Source organism: Polyodon spathula, unplaced genomic scaffold (genome assembly GCF_017654505.1).
Source record: "Polyodon spathula isolate WHYD16114869_AA unplaced genomic scaffold, ASM1765450v1 scaffolds_906, whole genome shotgun sequence".
Taxonomy (NCBI): domain Eukaryota; kingdom Metazoa; phylum Chordata; class Actinopteri; order Acipenseriformes; family Polyodontidae; genus Polyodon; species Polyodon spathula.
In genome coordinates, this window is record NW_024472393.1 from 41390 (window position 1) to 68446 (window position 27057).

Consider the following 27057-nt stretch of genomic DNA (forward strand, 5'->3'; position numbering starts at 1 on the left):
TTTATTTTCATGTAGTTTCTTTATAATATACAGTAACGGACACATATCATTTTCATCTCTTTACAATGCGATTGGCATCTTTATACAATTTGATAAATAAATATGTTTATACACACATTTCGTTGTTTATTTTTAAGAAAGTCAGATCTCACAGCTGATATGGTCCTTGCTGTAAACGCGCCAGTGTTTGTGCTTCTCTGTACAGAGGGATGCTACAATGGTACCGTGTGATTTATCAACTTCAAACTGCATCAGTGAACTTCACCTCACACCTTGTACAAGCTGCAATAGTCAAACGCACTTGGACGAATCGTGTATTTAAAAAAAACCTGTTTGTTGTACCTAAAGCCAGATAGTGTGCAAAACATACCAGTTTCTTTGACGGCAAGACAAGAGGTACAAACGTAGTTTCACAGAAAATATCCCCCCTTTTTAAAAGGCACTGACATGTCAAACAGCCCAAGAAATAAAACACTGTGCAACGGTTTCAATGCATTTAGAATAACAAAATGCTAAATAATAAAAAAAAAACCCACAAACTGCCGCTAGGACTAGACCTCTTACCGTTTCTTTCAGGGTTTCTAAATGTAGCAGTGTTTAATAGTTATGGATCATTTTTTAAAAAGGATGAAAATGGTCGCTAGTGGTTTATGCAATAAATAATAGACTGTAGAGCCACGATGGCCATTTCCAACAGAAACATACGAAGCGAAAATGTGCAATTCTGTACAGGAATATTTACATAAGATATATACAGTTAATAAAGTCACAGGGGAAAAAAAATCACAATTAACCACTGAACGTCACTTTTCCCTTTTCGAAACTAAACGTTTTTCATTATTTGTGGGAGATATGCAACCACCAGTGTCTCAATATTCACGATTCGCCTTCATTTTACTGTCTTAAAAACAAAGAGTTCAGCCACAATACCACAGTGTTGTTGTTTTGTTTTTGAGTATTTTTGCCTTTCCCTTCACAGTCCTGAGCCAGTTTTAAAATATCAAAAAAAATAAGGCAACTGGAAGGTGTTACAGACCTGAGCCGATATTGCATTCAAAACACAGTGAAGCCTGCTTCATACAAATAGGCAATTGCTGTAGCAATGTTAACCCTTGCTTTTAAGGCTTTAGTGATTTGTTTTAAACAGATCCAAACATGCACGCTCCTTCTAGAACTCTGCACAGACTAGATTAAAAACACGCAACAGATGGGAAATCTGAACCACGGCGCGGCTCTCATTGCCTGCCGAGTGCAACTCTCGCTTTTGAACACACACACACACACAAACACACACACAAAACAAAAAGTGCAATGCAATCATATGTACAAATCTGAATAAAAATATACATCCTGATCTTATTAATAACCATAACCATAACAAGAACAGTAAACTTCAGTGGAGATCAAAATACACAGAGGCGCTGTGCAGGAGATCAGAAAGCGAGCACAGAATAGAAAATAAAAACATCTTCAGAGCGCAGCGGCTCTTCTTTGCGGGACTGTTCGTTTTTCATAGAGGGTCTCTCTATTTCTTGACAACCTTTTTCCCCCCAGAAAAAAAAAATGTGAATAATAATCATCATCATCCAACATCCAGAGTGTATCAAGACAAGCCTCGTGTTTCATTCGTTCTCCTTCATATGCAAGACAAAGTACAAAATAATTAAAATCAAACTCCGCAAGTCTGTAGCTTGGTGAAGTCCACACTCTCAAGTTTTTAGGTTTTTTGTTTTTTTGGTTTTTTTTTTTTTTTTTTTTTTTTTTTTTTTTTTTTTCGGGTCTTCTAAGGACACAGGAGGTGAGCAGTCTTAGGAATCGACCCTAAAGCAGCAGTATATTCAACCCCCACCCCATCAGCACCACGCCGGATTTGTTTTTTGTTCTCCTGGTCTGTGATCACGCTTCCTCGTCTTCCAGACTGACCATCTGTCTCTGTAACAAAAATAATTTAAAAAAAGTCAGTCACGAACCTGTTAACAAAAGTGATTTCAAGTTTAAATGAGGGCTGTATCGCGATCAGCCTTGTGTTTGAAATATCAGTTACCAGGGCTGGAGATCTGACTCTCACTGCATAGCAGCTGGGTCGTGGTTTCACTCAGAGTTTAGTAAGACACACCTGAGCTTGTTACCTATACAGCCGTGGCCAAAAGTTTTGCATCAGCTAGAATTTTAGGATTGAGACATCTTTTTAACTAAACTCGACTTCATGACGCAAAATGAGTTCATTCTACAGGGTGACGATGCACCACTTTTGCCCAGAGCTGTGCAGCGTGACCAGGACTGTGTTAGCTGAGATTAGGGCACGGATTCCTGCTCAGAGTTACAGAATCAGCTCCCGCTGGTCCCGTGGCTTCAGGGCTCTGCGCTCAGAGCTCAGGAGGGTCTGTGCAAGATGCTTACCGATGGGTAGGAGTAGCCCTCCTGTGTTCTGCAGATGTGGATCTCATCCTCGGTTGTTTTCTGGTAGACGGGATTATCGAAGTTGATGCTGTTTGTGTTTTTCAATTTCCAGTTCTTCCACAGCAAGAAGGCACCAAACCCAACCAGACACAGGATAACTGAGAAAGAAAGAAAGAAAACACCGTTCGGGGTTAGACAGCAGCACAGGATGAAGAGAGATTATACACACTATCATTAAGAACTCAAAATCTGCAACAAACCACGCTGGAGCACAACGAGATATTCTCAAACATCCTGGTCGTAAAAACGTTTCTGTCTGTTTGACAAGCAAAACCGCAAATAAACCACATTTACAAATTACAAAGTCAGAATTGTTTGATTATTGTATCTAAAAATATAAAAAATGAGTTAGACAGACAGACAGACAGATAGATAGATAGATAGATAGATAGATAGAGTTCAACAATACATACCTATTGGTAATACAATATAAAGTGCAGTGGGAGAGGAATGGCTTTCTGTGTTGGCTTCAGCATTCACGCCATTTTGAGCTGTTTGGAAGAAAAAAAAGAGATAAATTAAAAAATGATCAAATCACGAATGAGAAAAAGCCCCGCTGTGAACAGACTGAGCAGGTGGTCTTTCCTTCCGTGGAAAGGAAACTCAAGTCACCTTGATGGGAGAGGGTGATCAGCGCCCGGTCGCTGGGCGGAGAGATCCTGCCAGCCCCAGCTTCAATGCTGCTCTTTGGGGAGGCAGGGGAGGTGGTGGTGGTGGTGGGGGAGGTAGTGGAGGCATCTCTTGTCTTGGTAGTGGAGGTTGTGGGCTGCGTGGGAGCCTTCGTGGGGGTCACAGGGTCCTCCCCTTCTGTACCAAAGAGGTAAAGAAAGCGGGTCGTTAATAAGGGAAACATCTTGGCTTTCACCCCACCCCACCCCCCTCCCCTCTCGTGTTGTATCATGTTATGTCGTTTCATCTTCAGCTTGTCAGTTCTGTCGAGCGGTTCTGGGATATTGGGTTTATTTCTCTCTCTGTCTTTAACCTGCCTGTGCTTTCCTTCCTCTCTCTCTATATAAATGCAGTTTAAAAAGGGTCACGTCATCTTGGATGCAATGGAGACGACTGCTCAGTGCAGGTAGGATTCTCCAAGACAAGCAAAACCAGGTGAAGACAGTCAAGAAAAAAAAACCTTAAATATTAGAGCACCAGAACCCAGAACCCAGAACTCAGAACCCATCTCAATAAAGGCGGAATATCCCTGCTCCCTGTCTGCTTGATCTGTTCCAGTTAAAGGCGCTCGCTCACCTGGCACACACTTGCTCATGTCTGCAGCCAGCCTCATGTGATCAGGGCAGGCACAGGTGTACTTGGCAGAGTGCCTGGTGATCTGGGGGGCAGGAAGGCACAGGTACTCACAGCCTCCGTTCAGGAGGTTACTCTTCGTGCACCAGTTCACACCTACAGGGGAAAATAAGAGGAGAGAGAGGAGGTCAGAGACTGAACTGCTCCCTCATCCCTCTAAGAGAAAGGCTGCTCCCTCCAGTCCAGGGCAGGCTTGAGGCAGGGACACTGAACCGCTCCCTCCCCCAGTTTGCTCTGAAGCTGCTGCGTGGGCTGACTGCGTACCGGTGGGTTGTTTCAGATTGTGGTAGAGGACAATGTCTTCGGGAGACGCCACGTTCTCCGCGACTGCCACGATGTCACCTCCCGTCAGGCGGTTGGCGCTGAAGATGGCTTCGTTTTCAATGTCAGTCCAGAAAACCTTCTCCTGTTCAAGGAGGGGGAAAAAACAGTTGTGTCAGCAGCACGACCCCGCACTTCATCTTAGCTGCGGGTGAGACATTTACACAGCACAGCAAATACAGTGAACTGCAGCAGGGGCTCCACACTGAACTGCACCCGAACTCACAAAGGGGAGCGATTTTTAGTTTTTAACTAAAGCCCTCTTGAGCCTTGCTCTGTAAACAAACAGCTGTGGCAGCAGCAGTCATCTATATGTGTATTTCAGTCAAAACCTGTTTGCATCACAAGGAGCCTCTATCCTTTCCACTGCTCCTCTAGAGACAGTGTAACACACTTCGGCCTTACACCTTCCTTACCCCCTAAAAACGAACTGTTAACAAGCAAAGCGAGGGAGTGCCCGCAGTGGCTCACCTCAAAGACGGTGAGGGAGAAGGGATGGGCCAGCTTGTTCTCGCTCATGATCACCGTTCTTCGGTTGCCTCCCTGCACATCGATGCTGGACAGGGTGTGGAGCTTCGAGTCAACCCAGTAAAGCCTCTGGTTCAGCATGTCTGGAGATCGAGAGAGGGAGAGTATGAGGGGGGCTATGCAATGCACAGGACCGGGGATTGCAGTCGCCTGCAATACCGCAAGGGCTCGGGTTCAAACAAACCAGCCACTGTGCTGAGAACAAAAAGATCTACAGAATCGGAATATTATCACTCTGAAAAAATAACTCCAGCTATGGTTAAAAGTTTTGCATCACCTAGAATTTTAGGATTGAGGCATCTTTCTAAACTATAGGAGCATAATTTAAATATTTTATTTAACATCATGTAATGAAAAGAAATGTCACACTGTAGATTAGCTCTGTGATTTCTTCCAGCCGAGACGTGAGTTCCTACCTAAGGTGATGCCGTTGGGCCACTCGATTCCTTCTGAGACCAAAGTGACTCGATTGACGCCATTCAGCCCTCCTTTCTCGATCTTTGCAGGGGTACCCCAGTCGGTCCAGAACATGAAGCTTTAAAAAAAAAATTAAATAAATCATTTAGGCATCTAAAAAAAATCCCCTCCCTAAAAATACCATTTCTCTTAAAAAAACATTTAAGAAGTCCATGCCACCATGCCACCTACCCGTGCAGTGGGTCCACCACGATGGCCCGTGGCCGGGTCAGCCCTTCCATGAACAGCGTTTTGCGGCGGCTGCCGTCGGTGGTTGCCACGGAGATGGTGCTGATCTGGGAGTCCGTCCAGTAGATGTTACCGTGGACCCAGTCCACAGCGATGCCGTCCGGAGCCTGGATGGACTCGCCAATCACCGTGGCATGGTGCGAGGAGTTGTGAGCCTTGTCCATGTGGGCGCTGCGAGAGAGAGAGAGAGAGACCAATTAAACCATCTGACATGAGCTGTTTCAGAATGTGGGCAGGCTTGAGACACGGAGACAGAACTGCTCCCTCCCTCCCTCACCCCCCTAAGAGAAAGGGTGCTCCCTCCAGTCCAGGGCAGGTTTGAGGCATGGAGACTGAACTGCTCCCTCCCTCCCTCACCCCCCCTAAGAGAAAGGGTGCTCCCTCCAGTCCAGGGCAGCCCTGAAGTATTTCAGAATATAAATTCTGACTATTTCCTTTTTCGGCTAGCACCCGTTTAAATATTTGAAGCACAACAACGTCACTTAAATCCTCAACGTACAATTCCCTCATAGATAATCTTAAACCCGAACAAGAAAAAAAACTACAAACTTAGCAAGATTTGTGATTCCTAGTTCTAATCCCCTTCAAAAAACACACAGAAGATTTTACAAGCGCTCCCAAAACCGGCGAGAAATTTGACCTTGGAAGACCCGGGTACAAGACTTACCTGTAGATCTTTTTCTGGGAGAGGTCTGACCAGTAGATCTTGTTGGCGTTGATCTCCATGTCCAGCGCCACCACATTCTTCAGCTGAGGGATGAGTCTCGTGTACTCGCTGCGGTCCAGGGTCATCTTGCGCACTTCGTGGCGGTTTGTGAAGAAGAGATAAGCCACGGTGCCTGCAAGGGAGCACCACCAAACACAATGTGAGTCTACAAGACAGGCCACCGTCTCTTCCTTCCATGACCAACCGGTTTCTCCGAATCAAGAGATTTGAGAAGCAGCCGTCTCAGTTCTCAGTGTTAGTATTGAGAGGTGCAATGATCGTTATTATTATTTATTGATTTTGGAAGACGCCTTTATCCCAGGCGACTCACACAGGCGTTGCAGGGCAGCACAGGGTTACAGTGCAAGCTTCATATTTTAAATATGTTTCCAGCCAGTGCAGTAATGCCACTAAACCACAACGTGAATTACAAGTTAGGATTGCAGCGAGTTTCTATGTGCAGCAAGAGCACGGTAGTGCGTGTCAGGGTGTCGTTTCCGCCCCCTGCCGTTTCAGTTCGGAGTTTCTTGAATACTCACCAATGGCTTTGCAGTCCTTGGTAAAGGGGTCCATGTGGTATCCCTCGCTGCATTCACACTTGAACCCTCCCTGGAGGTTCACGCAGATCTGACTGCAAGCGTCCGGGTTCTCGCACTCATCGATATCTGATCACAAGAGAAACAGGGCAGGTGTCAGAACGCAAGGCAGCTCACCCAACGCTGTACCCCGAAACCAGTGAGCGTTCAGGTGTGCAACCTCGGCCCTGCCTTACCTTCGCATCTGTTCCGGTCAAGCAGACGGAAGCCCGAGGGGCACAGGCACTCGAAGCCGATCTTGAGATCGTTGCAGACATGGGAGCAGCCGCCGTTGTTTTTCAGACACTCGTTGGCGCCTGATGAGAAAAAGAAAAAAAAGGAAAAAATAAAATCAATACAAATCGATACAGCAGTGGCTTTTTTTTTCTGCGAGGCAGTTTGTGTGTATTTATACATTTCTCTGTCCGTTGAGCAGGGACGGCAATGGACATGGAAACATGTTTCTGTATGGCTGGGGGTGCGTCCGCCCGGCTGGATTTGTCCTTGTGTGGGGGGCACCCTGGATGGCTGAACGAACGCCTTGTTTTATTTAAGCACGGACCCACTAATTCAGCACCCTCGCCCCCGGTTCTCTCCCCAGCTGAAAATCGTAACCCACATCACAGTCGTTTCCAAAGCCCGCTGCGGGCACCCTTCGCGCAGGCGTTTGTTCTCACCGCATTGTTTGATGGGCTCGTCAGACCAGTCCCGGCAGTCTCTCTGCTTGTCGCACACTTTGTCCATGTGGATGCACTCCCCACTGCGGCACTGGAACATCGCTGGCCCCTCGCACTTGGTTACTGTTCAAAAAAAAAAAAAAAAAACACATACAGGAGATGTTAAAGACGCTCAGTGCAGTTTTTCACCTGTTCAAACGGCATTCAACCGCAGGCCACTCAGAACAGCACTGTGCAAGCTTATTACAAACGCCTCGAGAAGTGTCATTTGTGGTCTATTAAAGTCATCAACTAAAACGAGACAATGGCTGATTTGCCTCGATTTTCAGTTCCAGCGGTTTGATTTGCACAGCAGAAGAAGCGTCTGGAAGCAGCAAGGCGCTGTGGTAGATTTGCCCTCTGCAGTGTGCTGAAGAGGGTGAGAGCGCGGGAGGAAGCGGGCTCACCATTGGCACAGCCGCGCTCGTCACTGGAGTCCTTGCAGTCGGATTCCTTGTCGCACTGCCGGCTCCCGTGAATGCAGGTCCCGTCATCGCACTGGAACTGATCCGGGCGACAGGTTGTCATAGCTGCAAAATAAAAAAAAATAATTAATAACAGAGCTTGTCATTCACATTTACAAAGATGCGGTATTGTTGATACTGCGTGTGCGTGTTCACGTTGCTTTCCCCAATACCAGAGGAGGCTGGCTTGCAATTAACCAAGATGCTACAAAACATTTTTTTTTTTTTTTAAATTGATGTTCACCGTTTAGCCACAGATCCAAAACAGCAAGCAGAGACGACAGGTGAGCAGTTATGCACTATGAAAAAAACAAACCAAATAAGAAACCCCCCGTACTAGGTACAACAACCCCGCGGTGGAGACTCACGGCAGTGGGCTTCGTCCGAGCGGTCCAGGCAGTCGTTCCCTCCGTCACACCTCCAGCTCACATGCACGCACTCCCCGCTCCCGCAGTGGAACTCCAGCGAGGAGCAGGGGGAGGGGGGCGGGGCTTGCCCCGGGCAGCTCTGCGGAGACTCGTCCGAGTGGTCGGTGCAGTCGGAGTCTCCGTCGCAAGCCCAGAGCCACGGGATGCACACAGAGTTGTTGCACTGGAACATGTCCGGGCCGCAGGTGGGAGCTGGGCAGGAGTCCTCGTCGCTGCCATCCTCGCAGTCGCGGTCCTCGTCGCACACGAACTGCAGCGAGATGCACCTGCCGTCGCGGCAGCGGAATTCGTCATCACTGCAGACCTTCGGGGCTGAGAGAACGGGAGGGACAGCGTGAGTCAACCTGACTTAGTTTCTTCTAGTTTTACCCGAGGACCTGCACACCCCTTTCATCATTTCTAGTGTTGTTGAGAGTTTTCTAAAAGCAGTTCTAGATGTGAGGATTCATCCTTATAAAGAAAAAGCAGGCAAACATTTCGGTTAGTGAGCTAGCTAGCGAGGAAGGCTGATAAACAGGGGGGGGGGGGGGGGGGGGGATTATAAATGGAAGAAAAACCGTCTGAAAATGAACAAGCGCTCATTTCCTCAAGGAGGTCGCATCAACCCTGAGACCAACGTTTCTATAAAAATAAAAAATATTCTTAATATTCGAGCCAATGCGCCCCAAAGCACCCCCTCGAGACGACTCACCACAATCCTCCTCGTCCGCGCCGTTCTCGCAGTCCGGCTTGTAGTCACAGCGCCACCCGGAGGGCACACACTGGTTGAGCCGCCCCCCACAGCTGAACTCATCCGGCTTGCAGGTCTTTGCTCCTACAGAGGACAAAGGGGACCGGGGGAGAGTCACTTCACCAGATCACTACAGGATCGGGGCACTCAATTCAACACAGGTTTGGCGAGAGTTAAGAAGTCACAAGGGTTAACTAAAAAAATGAAATGAAGTCAACGCTGCACGCGGGTTCCTATTAAGGGACCTGAGGTTTTGCTTCACTATAGAATGAACTGATTTTGCTTCATGCAGTCGAATGAAAGCTGCTGAATAATGTGACGCTAACACATCGAATTGCACGCCCAGCGCTTTGTAGTTTTCCCACACACAACAGAAAAACTGACAATGGAAAACTGTGACATTCGGAAATCTGACATGAAATACTACTGTTATGGCTTGCGGCAGACTTTATTTTGCGATGTCATTTTGTAGTTTAGGTGTCTGTGTATCTCTGGATCTATCTTGAAGAGTCGCCGCGGCGCATCCCTACGGCTCACTGCACACTCACTGCACGTTTCCTCCAGCTCGTCGCTCCCATCACCGCAGTCGTCGGTCCCGTCACAGATCCAGCGGGTCGTCACGCACAGTCCATTCGCGCACTGGAAGTAGTTGGAGCTGCAGGTGGTGGCGGCCGACCCTGTCACAGAGAGAAAAACCAGCGGGGTCAGTTAATCAGAGGACAGGGCTTCTGGGACTGCTACACCCGGCCAGCTGGGCACACTGCAGAGCTGCAAAAACCAATCAGCCGTGAATGCACGCCCCAAAAACTCACCTAGCCACCCAGAAACACCCGCTCCCCTTGAGGTTTGCTAGACTGAAGCATTTGGAGGGTTATAGCATATACGGTATATAAATATATATGTACATAATATGAAAAGGCGCATATTCTGTAAAGTATGTGTATTTCAATCAACCGTTACACCTCCAGGTTTGACGAGACCGTGCACAAAATGGCAGACTCCTCTGTGTTTCAAAGGACCGTCTTGCCATGCCAGTTTTGACTCATGCAAAACACCCTGTGTGGGTGTCACTGGCGCACAGTGCACTGCACCGCTCTGTGGCACCCGAGACAAGGTGATCGCATCAGACCAGGCTTTCCACAGTGGGAGGGGCTGTGAGGAATCACACCACAGTGACAGGGGACTGGCCTCAGTGATGAGACCAGGGCTTGGCTGCAGCCTTCAGGAAGCAGGCAGCTTTTTTTTTTTTTTTTTTTTTTTTGTACCACTTTGTACAGTACAGTATCTCCAATGCAAACTGTTGAAGGAGAACTTTGGACTCCTGGGTGCCTCATTGAGAGCAGCAGCACGGCTCTTTTTGAACTGTTTATGGTTTTGAAAAGGGGGACATTGTAAAAGACTGCTCAGGAAACTCCAGAGCTGGTCATATCTTAACTGTGTGGGCGTGTTCAGATCACTCCTAAACCAATATTTAAAAAAAAAAAAAAAAAAAAAAAAAAAACACTTTTTCTAAGATGCCAAATTCTACAGACAGCACACTATTTTTGGCCTCCCCTGTTATTTATATATTTATTTCAAAGCAAATACAGAACTACCACATTGGTTTGAGACCACAGCCACAGCAACAACTAAGAAACCAAAATTGAGATTAATTGCACACCGTCTCTTTAAGGCTGGAGTGGAGGGGCGTGGTTTGACAATCACACCACTGCTCCGGGATTGGCTGGCCGAGCTGACGCATTTTAGGCATGTCAAACACTCTTACGCACAAAGGGGCGTGGCCAGGCGTGCATCGCAAATGCCGTGTTTGTGCAACAGAGTCTCGCGGCGCCTCGTTACCCAGGCGACGCTCTGCAAACTGCGGCAATGCTGCAAAGCGTCAGCCTCAAAATACACAAAACACACAAAACACACAAGCGCTGCAAAGCGCCGGACCCGCGTCAGCCTCAAAACACACAAAACACACAAGCGCTGCAAAGCGCCGGACCCGCGTCAGCCTCAAAACACACAAAACACACAAGCGCTGCAAAGCGCCGGACCCGCGTCAGCCTCAAAACACACAAAACACACAAGCGCTGCAAAGCGCCGGACCCGCGTCAGCCTCAAAACACACAAAACACACAAGCGCTGCAAAGCGCCGGACCCGCGTCAGCCTCAAACACACAAAACACACAAGCGCTGCAAAGCGCCGGACCCGCGTCAGCCTCAAAACACACAAAACACACAAGCGCTGCAAAGCGCCGGACCCGCGTCAGCCTCAAAACACACAAAACACACAAAACACACAAGCGCTGCAAAGCGCCGGACCCGCGTCAGCCTCAAAACACACAAAACACACAAAACACACAAGCGCTGCAAAGCGCCGGACCCGCGTCAGCCTCAAACACACGGCATTCCTCTTTGAAGCTCAGACACGATTTTTTCCACTCCGGGAAAAGCCGCTCTTTAAAGCCGGGGGACACGGAGCAGCTTTGCGGCTCGGAACCTGGGTTTCAGGAGACCTCGGGCTTTCTCAACGGGTATTTTCTCATTCATTTTTTGTAATCGTTCACAAAAACAGTATCCGAGTTGAAACCAGAAACTTACCCACACAGTTTACAAACGAAACAGATAGAGAGCATTTACCGACAAGCTTTACGAGAGACTTCAACTTAAACAAAACCTCACTGAGGGGGAGAAAAAAAAAATCAAATCCACACCGAAACCGCCAACGGTCTTTGGAACTCCGGAATCTTTTTAAAATTTGATTCGCGTTCTTTTCTTCGGTTTTCGTTCTAAAGCAGTTGGAACGCAGTAAACGGTTTTTGTTTGCTTGTTGTGTTCTTGGTAAATTATTATTATTATTATTATTATTATTATTATTATTATTATTATTATTATTAGGGGGGGGGCCCCTGCTATAGATCTATCGACCGCACCTTGAGATGAACCGCACCCCCGGGTAAAAAAAAAAAAAAAACACTCGCCTAATCAAAACGATACACGCCTTGAGACAAAAAGCGGCATTAATAAAGCCCTTGAACGGGACTGCTCGCTTACAAGAGAAACCCGCCTATTCACTCTCGCATAGAGAGAGACACAGAGAGACAGAGAGAGACAGAGAGAGAGAGAGAGAGACAGAGAGAGAGAGAGAGAGAGAGAGAGAGAGAGAGAGAGAGAGAGAGAGAGAGACAGAGACAGAGAGAGAGAGAGAGAGATTATAATGAACACTTTCCGTGTGAAAATTACACTGGGGTCTGAGGCACGCCGACAACAAAAGCGACGTGCTTGAGAAACAACAGCCACGCTGCTCATACATGAGGTATGTACACTGTATAACTCAATAATTATTATTATTATCATTATTATTATTATTATTATTATTATTATTATTATCAGTATAAAGTATCTCGCTATGCCGCGCCCCCCCCTCGCATTGCGGACACACCGATTGGCTGAAGGATCTCATGTTCCTGGAACAGCCAATCAGAACCGCGGTCGCTCTCCCCATTCATGCTTTCAGCCTCAGCAGTTTAAAACGCGCACAGCGTAAAGATAATGACTTTAAACACAGCGTAAAGATAATGACTTTAAACACAGCGTAAAGATAATGACTTTAAACACAGCGTAAATATAATGACTTTAAACACAGCGTAAAGATAATGACTTTAAACACAGCGTAAAGATAATGACTTTAAACACAGCGTAAAGATAATGACTTTAAACACAGCGTCAATATAACGACTTTAATGAGACTCCCTTCATAAAAACACACGCCTGTGAGGTTAGCCTGGATGCACAACTAAAAATCACCCCCGCCCCGCCCCAATCTGCCGGGCATTTAATCTATAACCGGGACACAGTCCCGCATTTATATAATAATAATAATGTTCATTTTTAATAGCGTACACGACTTAAAAAACACACACACAGCGAGCAAGCCCGGGGTCTTCGAGTTAAATACAACACACAGCTTCGCATTTGCATCTGAATTGAGAGGCAGGGGCGCTCACCTGATCTCGCCGTGTCCCTGCTATCACAGGGCTGTATAAGCTGCTCTCGTTACTGTTATTATTATTATTATTATTATATGGATATGCTCACCTGATCTCGCCGTGTTCAGGATCACTAAAGCGGCCGCCAGCGCGGTTATCAAGCAGCGGCGACTCTGCAACCCGCCCGCCGGCAAAACCATCATAGTACAAATCCTGCTTTTCCTGCCGGGTATCCAACACCGCAACTCCGCGCCTGGCTTTACTGCTCCTCTTCTTCTTCTTCTTCTTGTTACTCTTATTCTCCACACCCTGGGGCAGTTTCTACTCTCTCTCTGTGTGTGTGTATCTCTGTAAGCCGCTCTCGTTGTTGTTATTATTATTATATATGTCTATGAGCAGCTCTCGTTGTTGTTATTATTATTATATATGTCTATGAGCCGCTCTCGTTAGTATTATTATTGTTATTATTATTATATATGTCTATGAGCCGCTCTCGCCGCTCAGCTCGCTGTCACAGTTCATGTGTTTGAATTGCGGACTCGCCTGGTCAATTTCAACAGGGTTTGTCAAAGGGGCGGGGCTTTCGGAATGGGGTGATTTTTTGAAATGCCCTAGCGTCACAATCGAGGGGCGGAGTCAGCAGCGCACCACATTCCATGCCGTTCTCGGTTAACCCGTTCGTGTCCGTTAATAAATAAATAAATAAATAAATAGACAAATTAGAGCCCAATCAACCCCGGCACGGCTTGCTATAGACCTGCTGCTAAATAACAACAATAAATAAACAGACTCTCCCAGCTGACAACAGCAATAATAATAATAATAATAATAATAATAATAATATATTTAATGCAAAGTATAACAAAATGGTAACAGTGGAACAAGAGTGATTAACAGAAGCGGCTGGTGTCAGTCAGTATTTGTTTTATTGAACATGCGCAGTGCAAGCGCAGCTCTGCTGTTTGTAGATGCCCTGCCCGCATGTTAATCCAGCAGCTGAGAGGGTATCGCTGCAGACCGCAGCCTCCCACGGGGTATCGCTGCAGACTGCAGCCTCCCACAGGGCATCTCCCACGGGGTAGCGCTGCAGACCGCAGCCTCCCACAGGGCATCTCCCACGGGGTAGCGCTGCAGACCGCAGCCTCCCACAGGGCATCTCCCACGGGGTAGCGCTGCAGACCGCAGCCTCCCACAGGGCATCTCCCACGGGGTATCGCTGCAGACTCCCACAGGGCAGGGGTACGCTGCAGAGTGCAGCATCCCACAGGGCAGCTCCCACGGGGTATCGCTGCAGACCGCAGCCTCCCACAGGGCAGCTCCCACGGGGTAGCGCTGCAGACCGCAGCCTCCCAGAGGGCAGCTCCCACGGGGTATCGCTGCAGACCGCAGCCTCCCACAGGGCATCTCCCATAGGGTAGCGCTGCGTGTGCAACTCGGTAAGACTTCATCATTACCCGCTCCAGCCCGATCACACGCTAATGCAGGTACTAAAACACAGTTTAATTTCATAACAATAACCTCACCCTAACCCTGAGGATCCCTTGATAGCAGCTCACCGTCACAGCGCAGCTAAACGCGTGTTTTGCTGTTAATGTGTTCTGAGTGTAGTGTGTAACTGACAGAGGGATTTTAAGGTCTCTTTTTGATTCAGTTACCAGGCAGCCTCTGATCGATCTCAGTTAATGCACATCGCCCGTCCAGTGCCAAGTCTAAATGACTCTGACAAGCGCTTACTGGAACGTGTTCGAAGCTGGCTGCGTGAACGAAGAACTAAGTGTGTGTGTCTCAGTGTGTGTGTCAGTGTGTGTGTATGCAGGGTCATTTATTTTTAATTCAAGTTTTTCAATGCACTTTTACAGATCAGCACCACTGGGATGCCATTAGAATCAAGGAAAAAGAAAATCATTAGCAGACGGCATTACCATTAGCACATAATGGGGTTGAAACACACACTGCACAATGAGGCTTTTAGTGAGCAATTAACTGCTCTCTCCAGGGCAGGCTTGAGGCACGGAGACTGAACTGCTTCCTCCCTCCCTCACCCTCCACCCAGGCTTGAGGCCTAAGAGAAAGGGTGCTCCCTCCAGTCCAGGGCAGGCTTGAGGCAGGGAGACTGAACTGCTCCCTCCCTCCCTCACCCTCCTAAGAGAAAGGGTGCTCCCTCCAGTCCAGGGCAGGCTTGAGGCAGGGAGACTGAACTGCTCCCTCCCTCCCTCACCCCCCTAAGAGAAAGGGTGCTCCCTCCAGTCCAGGGCAGGCTTGAGGCATGGAGACTGAACTGCTCCCTCCCTCCCTCACCCCCCTAAGAGAAAGGGTGCTCCCTCCAGTCCAGGGCAGGCTTGAGGCAGGCAGATTGAACTGCTCCCTCTTTTGACCCCCTTTGAGGCACGCACCTGTTTTCTTTCAGATAACTAACATTTGTGCCGGAACACTCCTACGTCATGTTTCCATGGCAACAGGCTGGGCTATCTTTTCGGTCCAAGGCTGGCCTAGTGTGAAGGTCTAGCTCTGCGCAGTCCTGCTGTAAAACCAACACAGACTCGCTCTCCACAAGGCAGCGCCTGCACTGTATCAACGCTGGCCTCGCTTTCACCTCCCCTTGCTGATGAGGCTATCGCTAAAGAACTTCTAACCCTTAAACCCGGTTTCGTCTGGATTGATTTAAGGTTTCAAGTTGTTTCAGATGGCATTGCATCGTGATGCTCTCTCTCTCGGATGGTTGTGGGTTTTCCTGTGCCAATCGTTTTTCTCCGAATCTCCCTTTTCCTGCTCCAAGGCTTGCTTGTAGAATCCTAACTGTCAGGAGTGAACCACCTTCCCCATTCCACTAATCTCTAATCGTGCGTGTGGTGTGCATGTGCGTGTGCGTGTGCGTGTGTAGGTGTTACTGTGAAAGTCAGAATATTGGCGAATCTCAGGATTTACTGGTAAAACGTCTTTACCAATAAACTTTCTGTAAAAGTCCAAACTTAAGTCCAGCAATCTACCAATAAGCTTCAGTAAATCAAAGGAATAAAGGTCATAGTCCAGAAAATATATATATATATATATATATATATATATATATATATATATATATATATATATATATATATATATATCTGTTTAAAGGATAATAGCTGCTCTAGTTGTTCAAACCTGGCTTTTTCGACATTGAACGTGTTTTGGTCAGACGACAACACAAAGAAATCAATGCACTGGTGTGACCTGCAATGTAAACACACACACTGCTTGACGTTTCAGTGATGCTCTTTATTATCTGAGTTATTAGCCACAGTTTTTATTTTTTAACTGCTGTATGGAACTAGGGGCCAAAGGGAAGCAGAAACAGCATGATAGGATAAGTGAACAGGAACCACAGTGAGGAGCACACGACTGGACCTGGGATCTGTCCAGTTACATTGCCATTGTGAGGGAGAATCTGAACACCTGTTATTTACACAAAATAACCTAAAAAAAACCTCTCATAACGTGTGTGTGCGCGGGATCCTGTATTGCAAACAGTACTCTTAATGGAGAGAGAGAGAGGGAGAGAGAGGGAGGAGAGGCTGGTGTGGAATTCCTAACATCCTGGTGACTGTATAGGAAGCTGTGTTGTGTTTATGAGGTGGGCTCGCCGCTATATCACACCACATTCCAGACTCCACCCCCTTCTGTTTCACACCTCGCCTCTCATTGGCTCCCGGGAAGACTACTTCAGGAAATGACCACGCCCTCTTTCCCGGTCTAGTCCTTGATCAACAATAAGGAAAAAGCATGGATTGTACAAAAACCAAATCGCATTTCGAAGGTCAGGCAAACCACACAGCCTTGGCTTTTGTATACCAAGGACAAGATTACAACGAACAGACTTTGTAATCTGTACTGCAGTTGCATTCATTTGTCCCAACTATGGTAAAGCCACATTGAAAAAAAAAAGGGGGGGGGTTTAAATTAGGAAAAAAAGTAAAATCATTTGAGGGTAGCTCAGTGACTTGCAGACAGCACTGACGTCCCGACTGGCAGAGGGGCGTCGCATGATTTGAACAGAATTAGAAAGGCTGTTTAGTGCCAGAATTTAGGATTCTCCAAGCAAGCACAGCGCTCTCTATACAGAGCGCTCTCTATACAGAACGCTCTATAGAGCACACAGCGCTCTCTATACAGAACGCTCTATAGAGCACACAGCGCTCTCTATACAGAACAGAGAAACCCCGGTAACAGCAGTGCCGTGTCACTTCCTGTTTGCACAACACCTCCACTCACACAGGAAGGAAGGGAGCGAGAAGGCAGGAAACGGCGCGGATGTCAAACACCCAAAATACATTGTAGTAAATGTGAAGTGTCAGCCCCCAGCCCACAGTGCTCTGTGCTGTTACTCACTCATGAACCTCAGCCATGGCTGCTCAGAGCGCTGCCTGCTTTACTGCGACTCTTTACATCAATACACTGGTGTACATGTATACTGGCAATGGCATTTGTTTGAAGTGGGATAAACTATTCAAACAGATGAATCATTTTCATATATCAGCCAGCTTCGATTTTATTTATTTTTATCATGAATCCTTTCCTTAAGCAAATGTTTGCAGTGCAGAGGTATATAATCATTTGTTTTATTTAGGAGCCTCCCTTTCTCTGCTCCACCAGCACAGAGCAGAGGGAGGCTGTTCAGAGGGTATAAGAACCTTTCTCTCCCTCTCTGCTCCACCAGCAGAGGGAGGCTGTTCTACAAGCATTAGAGGCTTTGTCTTTCTCTGCTCCCCCAGAACAGAGGGAGGCTGTTCTCCAAGTAGAAGAGCCTTTGTCTTTCTTTGCTCCATGTTGATATTTGCTCAAATCACTGTGACTCAAAAACTCAAACCAGTTGTGTGGTTTTGTCTGGCTGTGGTCTGTTTGGGTCGCACCTCTCTGGCGTGTGCAAGCAGGACTAAGAATGAAGCTTTTGCACCTTGGTGGCATTGTAACTGTGGGAGCTTGGAAATGAAAAGAGAATTCACAGTGAGATGTTTGTATACAGCGTACAGCAGTGAGGAATGCCCATACCAAGTTTCATTGCAACAGGACCAGTGACTTTTACCCCTTTAAAAGAGATGACTGACATACGTGCTCCACAAATAAAAAGATGTTTTGCAACATGGCTTTTGTGAACCTGTCTATTTAAACATTCTGTGAAAAACCTTCAACTCAGTGCTTCACTACCCGCTTACAAATCCTGCATTGAAAGCATTGCTCTATACACCTCCCCCCCCACCCTCTGAGTGCTCCTTTACAAAGACTTGACAGGCAACGGGAGACCTCTGGTGGGCGTGGAGCGCAGCGCAGAGGGTTGGTTATAATCACTACATTACTCTGAATTAAAATGCCAACGGGATACAAATGCTGCAAAACGTACTCAAATTAGACAGGTCATCAAGCAGGGAGGGTAGCACTGAACAGAGTCTGAACTGAACTCCAGATCCTGCTCAAACCCTTCTCAAATTCTCTCCAAGTGAAGAATAAAGACACTTGACATGTTTTGAAAGGGTTCTTTATTATTTGTGATCCAGTGACACTGACACACACAGAGAGAGGCACCCCCAGTGTCCGAGGGAACATACAAAGACTGCAGGGGGGGTTGACCTGATTTTATTAAAAACACACACAGTACTAGGAGTGCATTTCTGCACATGCGATCCGAGAGTTACACCAACCCCTTTAACTGCGTCTGACAAAAACAGAACTGTCATGGAAATAAAACTGAGGGAGAAAAATAAAAAAAAAACACAATTCAGCTGTTCTGGTCGTGAGGTTTTTTGTTTGTTTTTTGCACAGGTAAAGTTGACACTTTTCCAGATTCCAGGACGAGGCGAGACAATAAAACAGTCCTACATCTTACTTGTATAAATAAGGAATTTTTTAATTTTTTTTATTTATTTTTTTAAGCTAAAAAAAAAAAAAAAAACCTGCCACTAATTATTACTACTCAGTTGTTTTTTCCTACGTAAAAAATACCACAGAGTCGGGCTTCGGAAAAGGCAGGGTGGGAATGTTTCCTTTTGAGGAGCCGCTCAATCATCTTCACTGCCGCTGGCAGAGCGCTCCTGAGAGGAGAGAGGAGAGATGGAGGAGAGAGAGAGAGAGAGAGAGGTCTTGTTAAGAGAAACACAGAGATCTTGTTCCCCATCCTTTCTATTCCACACACAGTGTTGGGCACATGTAGTCTCCCCCTCACACACACACTAATACTGTCCGCGTCTGTTTTAAACTGCTGCAGCCCTTCTTGAGAAGGGATATCCGAGTGGGTACCAGCACTCCCAACGTGTTTCACGTGTAAAAGATTTAAACAGGCGTTTAACCAGGACAACGTTTCAACCAAATCCACCATCGCGAAATGCAACATGTCAACATTTAAAACGCTTTCAAAAAGTTACATTTGAGGAGTTTAAACTGAATCCAAAACACGACTAACAGATAAACTTGTTTAAATCTTAAAAGTTTAAAACATTGAAGAATTTCAGCTGAATCCAACAAGACTAATATTGGATACGCCAAAAACTTTACAAAAAGGTGTTTAAAATCTCTGAGGCTGGAGGAGCTGAACCCCACGCCCTCACGCCCGGGTTCAGCGCCCCCTGCAGGGCGCTCACCTCCTCCTGCTCCTCCTCGCTGTCGTCGTCGCTGACCACCGGCCTGGCTCTGGACCCCCGGCTCGGGCGGCGCCGGCCTTTGCCCCTCTCCTGGCTCTTCTCCTTGCGGCCCAGCTTGATCTTGACCTTCACAGAACGGGCTGCCGAGAGACGAGGACATAGAGAACATTAAAAAGTTCTTCAAAATGAGGGCAAAGGCACTTAATGGGTTAACACTGACAGCGACTTTACATTGACATCGGTAGACGAGACCACAGAATGCGGCCTTAAAATATGAGGTGGTTTTAAAAGCAATGTTTCACTGTATATCTTTAAGTCATTTGGTTGCCTCTGCTCTGAGAAGCCCTTTTTTTTTTACTCTGCAAACTGCAATTTTGATAAAGGATGACGTCTGGGGATTGATTAAAAGGGAAACAAACGGAACAGGAATACATCCCCCAGCCACGCCGACAAGCGGCGCAGGCCAGCGACACGTCACGCTTACACTCGGACTCCGATCCTTCATCCTCCACCTCTTCCTCCTCCTCGCTGTCCTCCCCGTCGCTCTCCTCCTCTTTCTCGATCTTCTGGCGCACGCTGGTGAACACGGACTGCAGCACGATGGAGTCTTCGTAGATCTGTTCATTCAGCGATTTTCAAAAGCAGGCAAAGACAAAAAAAACACCCAAACCAGGACATACATTATCCCTGAACACCTTGCAGGTCACCGAGACTCAGACAGACGCTGTCAAAAACACACCCACTCGTCAAAATCAAGATTTCTATTTTACAACAGAAACTCCAGGCTTGCGTCTTTTGACCCCATTTTTGTTTTATGAAATCAATGAAGTCTACAAAAGCTAAAAAAAAAAAAAAAAAGTAAATTTCTTTTCTCTCAGTTCGTTTTTGTTTGCATGAAGTTGAAAAAAATAGGTCAATGAAAAACTTTGACAAGAGCAGATTCAGTAACACACGAGACAGCTGTGTTTGATTGGAGTGACAGCTCCCACTCTGATCCAACAAAACTTTCAATTGCTTTAAAATAAATTACCAGGAGTAAGAAATAAAAATGGTTTAGCGGGAGAAAAATAAATTCATAATAGAGAGAAAACGACTCGCCCGAGCCTCCTGTCCTCATGCGGGATCCACGTTAGACAACATTTAAACACTCTACTTAGTTATTTACAGAGCTGTGCCAAAAGTTTTGCATCACCTAGAATTTTAGGATTGAGACAAAAAACACACATACATTATATATACACACACTTTACAAAGCAGAACGAATCAAATTGTAGAGGGTGATGCAATGCTTTTGGCTGTATCCCTCCTCCCCTCCCCTCCTCCTCTCTCTCACCAGCGACCCCTCCAGGTTGAAGGTCTGTGCGTTCTGACACAGCAGCATGACGTCCTTCTCCAGGTCACTGAGGCTGCGGTACTTGTGATTCCGGATTCGCTCCTGGGAAGGTGTGGGGGAGAGGAGGGGGGGTGGGGGAGACGGGTTACACACAGGGGTTCCAACAGCAGGTCCACAGCGTGACTGACGAGACTTAAACGGCTTTATGAACAATACTGCAAAACATATTTTTTGGGGTAACCTTAAATAAAATAAAAGCATTTCCCTTGTTATGCATTTTCTGACCCGTCACGTTTATATTATCAAATCCCTTTAAAAAAGAAAATATTTTGCTTCAATATATATTATTTTTCATTGCGAAACGTCTAGTTTTAAAACTGTGAAACAAGCAAAATTTTTTTTTTTTTTTACTATGGGGGGGAAAAAACACCACTAAGGTCACAGCGAGTGTGTTCCCCCCCGACGGTCCTCCAGGGAGCGGAGTTTGACCCCCCCCTCCCCTCACACCTTGATCTTCTTGAAGTCCACGGGTTTGCGGATCAGCTCGTAGTATTCTGGCAGCTCTTTGCGTGACGGGAGCTGGATGAAGACCTCGCTCAGCTGCCGTCCGTTGTTGCTGCGACAGGGAATTAAAAAAAAAGGGGAAGCTGCCCTTTAATTCAACCCGATGAGAAAACGTTGCGCTAAAAAAAAAAAAAAATACCCAAAACAAAAAGGAGCTCGTAAGCCCTTCCTGGCTCTCGGAGCAGGGTGGCCTCTCCTTGCACAGCAAGCCAGATTGAAGAGACATGAGGAAACAGCGCCCGCCTCACCTCTCCTTGTACTTGATGACCGCCTCCACGATCTTCTTCATCTTCTTGGTAAGGTTGGGCGGGTTCGGGGCGAGCTTCTCCGCAGGGGGGCGCCCACGCTTTTTCTGCTTCTTGCTGTCCTCGTCCTTCTCGCGGCTGCGGGTGCTCGTGGTGGGGGTGGGGGCGGGCGCGGGGGGCGCTGCCAGGTCCGGGTCGCGCTTCCTCTTCCGGGTCGTCTTCTTGTGCCGCACCTCCTCCTCGATCTCCTCCAGCGTTCCTTCCTCGATCGCCTGCAGGAGGAGGAGAGAGACAGGATTTGCCAGCGAGCATTTTGAGGTGGTTGCGGGTGGGCGGGCGCCCCTCTCTCCCCCCTCGCCTCACCTTGAGCCACTGCTTCTCGGTCAGCGAGTCGCTGTAGTCGACCTCCTTGCGTTGCCGGGAGCCGCGGCCGAACATCTTCTCCTCCTCCTCCTCGCAGGTCAGCCGCTCCACCTCCGCGTCGTCCTTCATGATCCAGGTGGGCAGCTCGTCCTCCTCCATCAGACGGGGCTTGCGTTTCGGGTTACGGGCCTCCTCGCGTCGCCGGTCCATGTCCATGCGCTGGGGGAAGAACGAGACTGCGAGTGTCAAACAAGGAGATCTACATCACGCACCCACAACATTCCCTGGCATCTCTGAATAGATAAATCATCTCCCCTTAGGTTAAATATTTTAATGAGCACCTCACCTCACCTCCCCCGAAATCTTTTCCTTGTTCTAGGAAAGCAGCACAGCTGAGAATGGGGAGTTTATTGCAGGATAACTTCCCTCAGACTACTGGCTCGCTAAGTATGACCAGAATAAAAAAAAACATCTTTATAAAAAGGGGTTGAAAGGTTTCCCCAGAACGCACCATGAAGTGATCGAACTCCTCCTCGCTGCGTGCAATCATCTGGTTCACAGTCTCGTCATCCGGGACCTCGTCCTCTTCCTGCGGGGGGAAGAGAGATTGAGAGAGAGAGGCTTGTTAAGAGAAACACAGAGATCTTGTTCCCCATCCTTGGTAAAAAGGCTACAGACGAAAGGCTTTATTAGTCTCTAACTTGAAGACATGCGATGGAGTTCAGGTAGAACCCTGTATTACAACACAAGCGAACAGCAGGAGTGGGAGAGAGGTCTCTAATTAATCTAGGAATGATTTCCTGAAGCAACACTTTAAATTGAGTCACTGAGGCTCTGGGAGGGGACCGGAAAACAGAAATAAAAGAGAAGTATCGTGCTTTAAAAAAAAAATTCAGCGCTGTTTCAGTTGGGTTCAGAGCAGCGGCGGGCTGAGTGTGCAACGCGGGGGCTGTCCTGGAGATGCCACTCACCCACACCCCCCCGGAGCGCCACACCCCCTGGCTCCCGACCTCGTCCTGCTCCTCGTGCTCCAGGATGGCCTGCAGGAAGGCGCGCCGCTCGTGGCTGCTGGATTTCTGGTCGAACATGCCCGCCTGGATGACTTTCTGGTCCACGTTCAGCTTGTACTTGGCTGCGGCCAGGATCTTCTCCTCCACACTGTTGACCGTGCACAGGCGCAGGACTCGCACCTCGTTCTGCTGCCCGATGCGGTGAGCGCGGTCCTGGGCCTGGAGATCCTGCAGAGAGACCGCAAGAGAGAGAGAGAGAACGTTTAGTGCCACACATTCAGTGCCTTAGCATCTCTTATTAGCGGACGGAGAAGGTTGTTCGTGGAATCTGCTGGAAAACTCCAGCCCTTCTCCCCGGTCACTGGGGGGCGCTCGTTACCTGGTGGGGGTTCCAGTCGCTGTCGAAGATGACGACCGTGTCGGCAGACTGCAGATTGAGCCCCAGCCCTCCGGCGCGAGTGCTGAGCAGGAACACGAAGTACTGGGAGCTGGGGTCGTTGAAGGTCTTCAGCAGCATCCCACGATCTTCAGCTTTAGTGGTTCCTGGACGGACAGACAGACAGAGACAGAGTTTGATCTAGTTCTGGTTTTACTATGACTTTAATGAGACACCCCTGTGCTAGTTTAGGAACGAGAAAAGGCCACTCTGCCCATCTCTTATTACCTACACACACCGTGGCTAATCAAGCTCATAGTAAAACCTGGAATGGGCGAAAAAGCTACAAAACAGGAGTAGTATTCCCATCCCTGACGCATGAAGATCCCATATTCATCCCAGCACTGCTACAAACAAAATGACTAAAAGAATGGTCCTGCCCCCCCGGCGCTCACCATCCAGTCTGAGGTATTTAAAGTTGCGGTAAGCGAAGTAGTCTTCCATGATGGTCATCAGCGAGGTCATCTGACAGAACAGCAGCACCTTGTGATTGGTGGCTCGTAGTTTCGGGAGGATGCGGTCCAGCACCTCGAACTTGCCTGAGGCACGGTACAGATCGGGTCTAGAAGAGAAAACCAACAAAATTACAGGAGACCCAGAATGGACTCTACCACCGTGAACAACAAAGGCTCTCCCTGCTCTCAGAGAGAGACCCGAGGATCGAGGTCTCGTGTATCAGAGAGAGAGAGCGCTAGATGCAAGAGGCTGTTCATAAACCCGCCAAGCCCCAGCCAGCTACAAACAAGCCTACAGCAGGGCATTAAAATCAATATCCCAATTCTGATTTAATCAATTGCATTAGGAGGACTTGGAATGGATTAAGAATCGGTTTTAAAACTGATGCCCAACCCTGGCTTAACAGAAAGACGGCACGAACCATCCGAAACGCACCCAGGTCCGCGTTGGCACATTTCACAGCTGTGGATACTTGTGTAACAACTTACCCCTGCACAATTCCACCACTGAAGCCCAAGTGCTCGGAGAAGGATTCCTGAAGCCAGAACAAAGGGTTAAAACCATGAAATCAACATGCTGTGTTGAAAAAACAGGAAGGTTCGTCTATAGACCACACACCACCTCGCAGAACAAAAACGGGCAAAAAACACGCGTCTCAAACAGAACGCATTTAACTTCTTGTGGAAATACATGAGAAAACATTTCCTATAGCGCACGCGTGCCTGCAGGGTTACCTCAATGTGCTGGAACATGTACGGGTGATTACAGATCTTCCTCAGCTGCATGATGGTGTTCATCAGGGTCTTCGTCCCACCCTTCCCCTGCGCAGAGGAAGAGCACACACACCAACAATGAGAGCAGGTCTGCCAGGAGCTAGGGCAGGGTTTCAACAAACCCTGTAAATCACCATTTCTGAATCAAACACACGGCGCAATGCCCTGTTCTTTTTTTAATTCCCGTACCTTCTTGTCCTTCTCGGAGCCATCGGTCAGCAGCACGCCCTTGGCCTGCATGTGTCTGTAGAGGACTCTCTGCAACGCTGACATGTCACACTTAATCACGTACTCCACCTGGAAACGCAGGACCGGACGCATTAGCAAAACACACACCACACCGCTCGGCACGCACGCAAGAGCATAGGAATAATCTTTAACAACACGCATTTTTATATTCTCAACGTGAAATGCGGTCGGACAGGAGGCGGCGTGCTCCAGTGGTTAAAGAAAAGGGCTTGTAAACCCCCCAGGAGGTTCAAATCCCAGCTCAGCCACCGTCTCCCTGCGTGACCCCCGAGCGAGTCACCGAACCTCCTTGTGCTGCGTCTTGTTGTAAGTGACTCTGCAGCTGATGCATCACACCCCCCAGTCTGGTATCTTGTTTAAAGGCGTCTTTACAGGGCTGTCTTTACCTTCTCAGGGAGCTGTGCCTCCACCTCCTTCTTAAGCCTGCGCAGCAGGAAGGGGCGCAACACCTTGTGGAGACGGCGAATAATCAGGATGGTCTCCTCTTCATTCAGATCCACCTGCAAAACGAGAGAGAGAGAGAGAGAGAGAGTTTCAATGCAACAGAACAGACCGCTCAGACGCAGGCTCGCGCTTCACAGGACATCAAATGACAAGAGAGAAATGAATGTGGGAGGTTTCCCAGGTACGCAGAAAGCCCTCTGTGGAGGCGCACGCTACCTTTTCTCCGGTCATGGCGAAGGGGGCATTGAACCACTGCTCGAACGTGCTGCAGCTCTTGAAGATGGTGGGCAGGAGGAAGTTGAGCAGAGCCCAGAGCTCGGGCAGCTTGTTCTGCAGTGGGGTGCCGGTCAGCAGGAGGCGCCGGGGAGCCAGGTAGTGAGTGTTGAGGACCTGGGTCAGCTTGCAGTGGTGGTTCTTCATGCGGTGACCCTCGTCCACGATCATGTACTTCCAGCGGATCTGCGGGGGGGGGGCGAGCGGAGAAGCACGAGGTTCATTACAGTGGGTGCGTGAAGCGTAACGGCTCAGAGATTTCCCCCCGCTTACTCTGATCACTGATGGAATCTGATCTGCAGCTCAGAGCTGTTCAGTGGCTCTCTCTCTGAGCTGCTGTTCAGTGGCTCTGTCTCTCTCTCTGAGCTGCTGTTCAGTGGCTCTGTCTCTCTCTCTGAGCTGCTGTTCAGTGGCTCTGTCTCTCTCTCTGAGCTGCTGTTCAGTGGCTCTGTCTCTCTCTCTGAGCTGCTGTTCAGTGGCTCTGTCTCTCTCTCTGAGCTGCTGTTCAGTGGCTCTGTCTCTCTCTCTGAGCTGCTGTTCAGTGGCTCTGTCTCTCTCTCTGAGCTGCTGTTCAGTGGCTCTGTCTCTCTCTCTGAGCTGCTGTTCAGTGGCTCTGTCTCTCTCTGAGCTGCTGTTCAGTGGCTCTGTCTCTCTCTCTGAGCTGCTGTTCAGTGGCTCTCTCTCTCTCTCTGAGCTGCTGTTCAGTGGCTCTCTCTCTCTCTGAGCTGCTGTTCTGCTGTGCTCAGTGTCTCTCTCTCTGAGCTGCTGTTCAGTGGCTCTCTCTCTCTGAGCTGCTGTTCAGTGTCTCTCTCTCTGAGCTGCTGTTCAGTGGCTCTCTCTCTGAGCTGCTGTTCAGTGGCTCTGTCTCTCTCTCTGAGCTGCTGTTCAGTGGCTCTCTCTCTCTCTGAGCTGCTGTTCAGTGGCTCTGTCTCTCTCTCTGAGCTGCTGTTCAGTGGCTCTGTCTCTCTCTCTGAGCTGCTGTTCAGTGGCTCTGTCTCTCTCTCTGAGCTGCTGTTCAGTGGCTCTCTCTCTCTGAGCTGCTGTTCAGTGGCTCTGTCTCTCTCTCTGAGCTGCTGTTCAGTGTCTCTCTCTCTGAGCTGCTGTTCAGTGTCTCTCTCTCTGAGCTGCTGTTCAGTGTCTCTCTCTCTGAGCTGCTGTTCAGTGTCTCTCTCTGAGCTGCTGTTCAGTGTCTCTCTCTCTGTGCTGCTGTTCAGTGTCTCTCTCTCTGAGCTGCTGTTCTGTTCTCTCTCTCTGTGCTGCTGTTCTGGCTCTCTCTCTCTGCTGTTCAGTGGCTCTGTCTCTGCTGCTGTTCAGTGGCTCTCTCTCTCTCTGAGCTGCTGTTCAGTGTCTCTCTCTCTGAGCTGCTGTTCAGTGGCTCTCTCTCTCTGAGCTGCTGT

At 48.2% G+C, this 27057-nt stretch overlaps 2 protein-coding genes and 1 long non-coding RNA gene across 5 annotated transcripts in view; 1 reads left to right on the top strand and 2 right to left on the bottom strand.

Annotated features, from left to right (window-relative positions):
* On the bottom strand, positions 1-13310 carry LOC121309152 (low-density lipoprotein receptor-like). Its single transcript, XM_041242061.1, has 18 exons — positions 13019-13310; positions 9484-9612; positions 8897-9019; positions 8146-8517; positions 7721-7843; positions 7275-7397; positions 6795-6914; positions 6562-6687; positions 5984-6155; positions 5260-5487; positions 5028-5146; positions 4555-4694; positions 4027-4168; positions 3706-3858; positions 3073-3267; positions 2874-2951; positions 2401-2558; positions 1-1932 (listed from the first exon to the last, which is right to left on the bottom strand). The coding sequence occupies exons 1-18, from the start codon at positions 13110-13112 to the stop codon at positions 1897-1899; spliced, it is 2631 nt and encodes an 876-aa protein (XP_041097995.1). The 5' UTR covers positions 13113-13310; the 3' UTR covers positions 1-1896.
* Positions 12092-27057, top strand: part of LOC121309154 — a 17925-nt gene continuing 2959 nt past the window's right edge. Inside the window, exon 1 of the long non-coding RNA XR_005948600.1 lies at positions 12092-12236. This is a non-coding gene — a long non-coding RNA (uncharacterized LOC121309154). The remainder of the gene's footprint in view (positions 12237-27057) is intronic.
* Positions 18400-27057, bottom strand: part of LOC121309151 (transcription activator BRG1) — a 20966-nt gene continuing 12308 nt past the window's right edge. For 2 of the 3 annotated variants that reach the window (XM_041242060.1, XM_041242059.1), the window contains exons 19-34: positions 25604-25846; positions 25330-25443; positions 24884-24991; positions 24656-24742; positions 24410-24456; positions 23861-24027; positions 23409-23572; positions 22991-23257; positions 22531-22608; positions 22020-22238; positions 21660-21928; positions 21355-21463; positions 20848-20949; positions 19999-20131; positions 19515-19654; positions 18400-18968 (exon numbers count right to left, since the gene is read on the bottom strand). In XM_041242060.1, coding sequence (XP_041097994.1) covers positions 18936-18968; positions 19515-19654; positions 19999-20131; positions 20848-20949; positions 21355-21463; positions 21660-21928; positions 22020-22238; positions 22531-22608; positions 22991-23257; positions 23409-23572; positions 23861-24027; positions 24410-24456; positions 24656-24742; positions 24884-24991; positions 25330-25443; positions 25604-25846 — 2280 coding nt within the window. In that variant the 3' untranslated portion in view covers positions 18400-18935. Of the gene's footprint in view, positions 18969-19514; positions 19655-19998; positions 20141-20847; positions 20950-21354; positions 21464-21659; positions 21929-22019; positions 22239-22530; positions 22609-22990; positions 23258-23408; positions 23573-23860; positions 24028-24409; positions 24457-24655; positions 24743-24883; positions 24992-25329; positions 25444-25603; positions 25847-27057 lie in introns of all 3 variants that reach the window. The other variant, XM_041242058.1, reaches the window with a different exon arrangement.

What these genes read in the sequence shown, in the direction of transcription:
- LOC121309152 (XM_041242061.1), bottom strand. Translation starts at nt 13,112, where the DNA reads ATGATGGTTTTGCCGGCGGGCGGGTTGCAGAGTCGCCGCTGCTTGATA. An exon ending in CGCGGACGAGGAGGATTGTG is followed by an intron (nt 8,518 to 8,896) that starts GTGAGTCGTCTC and finishes CCGTTCTCTCAG; the next exon opens with CCCCGAAGGTCTGCAGTGAT. An exon ending in CATGAGCAAGTGTGTGCCAG is followed by an intron (nt 3,268 to 3,705) that starts GTGAGCGAGCGC and finishes TCTTTGGTACAG; the next exon opens with AAGGGGAGGACCCTGTGACC.